This window comes from Miscanthus floridulus, chromosome 16 (genome assembly GCF_019320115.1).
Source record: "Miscanthus floridulus cultivar M001 chromosome 16, ASM1932011v1, whole genome shotgun sequence".
NCBI lineage: Eukaryota > Viridiplantae > Streptophyta > Magnoliopsida > Poales > Poaceae > Miscanthus > Miscanthus floridulus.
In genome coordinates this window covers 110,081,403-110,086,098 of record NC_089595.1, presented here as the reverse complement: position 1 = coordinate 110,086,098, position 4,696 = coordinate 110,081,403, and the positions used below count along the sequence as shown (strand labels likewise).

The 4,696-nt window shown below is 54.2% G+C and overlaps 1 protein-coding gene across 1 annotated transcript; it reads right to left on the bottom strand.

The window, feature by feature from the left end:
- Positions 1-2,534: 2,534 nt before the first annotated feature.
- LOC136514107 (adenylate isopentenyltransferase-like) lies at positions 2,535-4,356 on the bottom strand. The gene has a single exon (XM_066508087.1). The coding sequence runs from the start codon at positions 4,045-4,047 to the stop codon at positions 2,890-2,892; it is 1,158 nt and encodes a 385-aa protein (XP_066364184.1). The 5' UTR covers positions 4,048-4,356; the 3' UTR covers positions 2,535-2,889.
- Between the last annotated feature and the right edge of the window lie 340 nt (positions 4,357-4,696).

Genomic DNA, 4,696 nt, shown 5'->3' with positions numbered 1-4,696 from the left:
CAGGAATAAAACTTGGCATCTAGTTCCACCTCAAAAAGGTAAAAATGTGATAGTTTGCAAGTGGGTCTATAAAATCAAAAGAAGATCAGATGGAAAAATTGACAGATATAAGGCACGCCTAGTAGCAAAGGGGTTCAAACAACGATACATCATTGATTATGAGGATACTTTTAGTCCTGTTGTGAAAGTAGCCACAATTTGTCTTGTGCTCTCTCTAGCTATGTCTAAGGATTGGTGTTTGAGGCAACTCGATGTTCAGAACGCTTTCTTGCATGGTTTCCTTGAAGAAGAGGTATACATGAAACGGCCGCCAGGTTATGAAGATAAGACCAAACCACATCACTTATACAAACTTGACAGATCCCTATATGGTTTAAAACAAGCACCATGGGCCTGGTATTCTAGGTTGTGTGGTAAACTTCAGAGTCTGGGCTTTGTTCCCTTCAAAGCTGACACATCGTTATTCTTTTATCGGAAAGGAAAATCATGCCATCTTTATGCTTGTATATGTTGATGATACAATTGTGGCCAGTTCATCACAGGAAGTAGTGTATGCTCTTCTCTGAGATTTAGAGAAGGAATTCGTAATCAAAGATCTCAGGAACCTTTACTATTTTCTTGGCATACAGGTTCAAAGAAAGAAAGGTGAATTGCTTTTGACACAGGAACGATATGCTTCTGATATCCTCAAGAGAGTTAATATGCAGTTGTGTAAACCCGTCAAAACACCCCTTAATACTACCGAAAAGCTTTCAGTCACTAGTGGCAATCGGTTAAGAGTGGAGGACTCAACCAGATACAGGAGCATTGTTGGAGCTCTCCAGTATTTCACCCTCACACGACCAGATCTGTCTTTTTCGGTCAACAAAGTTTGTCAATTCCTTTACTCGTCGACGACCGTTCATTGGAAAGCTGTGAAGAGAATATTGAGATATGTACAAGGAACAATCGGCCTAGGGTTAAAAATTAGAAAATCTAACTCTGCTTGTAAGTGCTTTTTCAGATGTTGATTAGGCCGGTTGCCCTAATGACAGACGATCTACAGGCGGCTTCGCTGTATTCCTAAGTTGCAACCTAGTGTCATGGTGCGCAAGAAAACAACCTATGGTTTCAAGATCAAGTACAGAAGCTGAATACAAGTCTTTGGCCAATGCTACTGCAGAGGTAATGTGGGTACAAAAATTACTTGATGAGTTAGGTATTCCACATCCTTTGGCAACATGTTTATGGTGTGATAATCTTGGCGCAAAGTACCTATCGGCTAACCCTGTATTTCATGCACGCTCCAGGCATATAGAGATCGATTTTCATTTTGTACGCGAACAAGTTGCAGTAGAGGGCCTAGACATCAGATTCATCAACACTACAGATCAGATCGCCGATGGCTTCACTGAGCCTCTTCCAGAGAAGCAAATGAGACAATCTCAACGTTGCTGATAAGTTGTGATTGAGGAGGATGTTAAGAATATCCAATAGGATCACATGACCACAATATCTGGTTGATTGATATCTCCTGAAGATTGATTGTGCGCTCAGGCTTAGATTGCGGGTGAAGGCAAGTATCACGGTTTCGGTTAGATATGATAGGTATCTTCTGATTAATATAATCTTGTGATGTAATCTAGAGTTACCAAAGTAGTTAGCTTCTTCTTGTTGTACAAATTGTACCACCATGCCAGAGGCTCTTCCTGGTTATATTAACACGAAGCCATGAGCCTTAGAGGGCATCACGTTCCAAATATTTTCACAAGTACGCCACTGGTTCACTGCACTGTCTTTTGAGACACCAAGAAAACTGGAAGAAGAAAAAAAGAAAAAGAAAAAGAAAGAAGAAAAAGAAGCGGCAGTAGCAGAGCAGCAGTAGGAAGCAAGGAAACTGGAGTCGAACGGCCCCTCTGTTTTCCTAGCTGGCCACAGCAAGAACACCAGGCACCAACTCACACGCCCAACTCCCCCTGATCAGCAGCAATCACACACTCAGCATGGCGGGATTACCATCCAATCATCCCTCCGTGCCGTGGCTCCAGCGATTACTTTTTTTTTAACCGCCTGCCTGAAGGAGAGAGCCTGCCAAACCATCATCCACCATGGCATCTGTCACCTTTCTTTTAACCCCCCGTTTTAAGGGCGTGTTTGGCCAGGCTCCCACCAGCTCTGTTTCCACACTGTAGCGCGCATGAGCTAGAGACGGAGGAGAAAAAAAACGAGCTTCTCTGGCTCCGGCGCCGTTGGTGAGAGAGAAAAAGAGAAGAGAGAAAAACCGCTCTGGATGAACAGTGTCACTACAGAGATGACCAGAGGAACAGTGTAGCTACATTTTAAATTTAAACTGGAGCAGCAGATTGCGCTACTAGATAGATGGAGCAGGTGAGCCGGCGACGCAAACCCCTTGCTCAAGGCGAAACACGGAAATGCAGAATGCGCTCTGGGAACAGGACAAACAGTGCGAAAAGATCAAATGAAGCAGGCTCAGCTGTACTGCATAAGTATATATTTCAAAATTTGAACTGTCTAGGGGATTAGTAGTACATACAGTGAGTGGTGCAGTTAGGAAACGGACGAACCATAAAGGAAAACGAAGAAAAGAAACCCCTCTCAACCTCTGGAACAAAGAATTCACAGTCCCTCTCCCTCCCTTGCAATGCTTATCTCTGCCTACACTAATCAACACTAACAAGAAGCCTTTCCTTTTCTCCCTGATCACTACCTTCGTCTCTCATGTCTCCGTATCACTCACTGTTCCCTTCGCCGGACCCCACCGGTCAGCGGCAGAGGGCGCCGCCGGGACGCTGCAAAATCGGCGGACTAAACCCTCGAATCCAAAAGCCCCCCGGCCCCCGCACCCTTTTTGCGCCTCCGCCAGGAAAAGTGACAGCAGCAGGACAGAGCTCACCCCACCACCGCCACGTCGCAGCATTGCACCCGCGGCTCCTCCATCTCAGCGCTGCCATTGATGATGATGCTGTCGCCGTCCAGCTCCAGCAGGAAGCTCCGGATGGCGGCGAGCCCGGGCCCGCGCACGTCGCGCTCCCAGCACGCCGACTCCGCGTCCGGGCCCGCGCCCTGGAGGCGTGCGCGGACGGTGTCGGACGCGTCGAGCCGTTGGATGGGCCAGCCCCAGGCGTCGGTCATGCGGCGGATCTTCGACACCTGCGCGGCCGCTAGGTCCCGCGTGTTTGCCTTGATGTCGTCGATCGCGGCGCGGAAGCTGGTGCGGCCCGCGAAGTAGGCGCCCAGCTCGGGCACGCCGATGGCCCTGCCCAGCCCGGCGGCGTGCGCGGCGCGCTCCGCGGCGGTGGTCGTGGCGAAGTACTCACGGAGCTCCTCCACCATGCCGCCGCCCACCATGTCGTCCACGCGCCGGTCCAGGTACTCCGCGAGGAGTGCGTCGTCGACGTGGACCCAGAGGAGGCAGCACGGGGAGCGGAGCGCGGGCCGGTAGTGGCCCAGCGACGACGAGGAGAACGGGTCGGCGGCGGCGGCGTCGAAGCGGTCGGCGAGGAGGGCATGGATGAGGGAGTTGGACCCGCCGGCGACGATGGGGACGCGGCACCGGGCGGCGATCGAGGCGGCCGTGGCGGCACCGAGGGAGCGGAACGTCGAGGGCGGGAGCTCGCCGGCGTCGGGGCGGATGGCGCCGAGGAGGTGGTGCGGGACGCCGCGGCGGTCCGCGGGGGCCACCTTGTTGGTGGTGACTTCGAGGCCGGCGTAGAGCTGGATCTTATCCGCGTTCACCACCTCCCCGCCGACCGCCTCCGCGGCGTCGATGGACAGCTTGGTCTTCCCGGTGCCCGTGGCGCCGACGATCACCACCATCCCCGTGCCCGTGCCCCGGGCGGGAGCCGACGACGAGGAGGAGGAGGAAGAGGAAGCCGAGCAGGAGGATGAGGATCCCCTGCTGCGGCACGCGCGCTGCTGGTGCTCCTCCTCCTCCGGCGGCGGCGGGTGCTCGAAGGTCCGGTGCAATGGCCTCCTCCCTCCCGCGACGGCGGCCATGGGAGGAGCGCGCACGAGCGTAGTGATCCTATTGGCGAGGAGGGTGGTCATGTAGCTAGTGCCCGATCCGAATCAGCCGCCCTACGACCGCCGTGTTTGTGATTGATTTGATTTTTGTTGTTGTTGTCTCTTGCCAAGGAGATACACGCAGCAGCGCCAGCGCCTGCTGCCTCGTTGGGATTTATGCGGCGTGGACGGGGCACGACGGAACGGCTGCCACGCCAGTTGGACTCGCCTTTCTCTTCCAGCTCAGTTGTTTTCGCGAGGGCTTTTCCCCCGTATTTCTGCCGCCCAAAATCTCAATCCCTTGGGCTGGCTATTCCCTCCTCCTCGGCCGCTGCCGCTGCCGCGCCGCCGCCTGCACTTGCTGCTGGACGAACTGGTGGGGTGGCGCTGGTCGTGGGGCAACGCGCCGTGCCAGTGCCACTGCCCCTGCCTGGTCGACTCGTTGTGTGTATATATACCGGTACTGATCACCGAGACAGCGAGGTGGCAAGAGGCAGGAGAAGGCCGAGAGGGGCAGGCACAGCCGCACAGGCTTTGTAGGAGTGGCGCTCGACACTCTAAAAGCTTTGTTGGATCGGGGTCCCGCCGTCCCCGTCCCGGCTCGCCTTTCCGCCGGGTCCAGAGGCCGCGGCGCTGGCTGGCTGCCTGCCGCGCGCGACACGACAGGTTTCGTTTCGTCCGTCCCGCGCTCCCC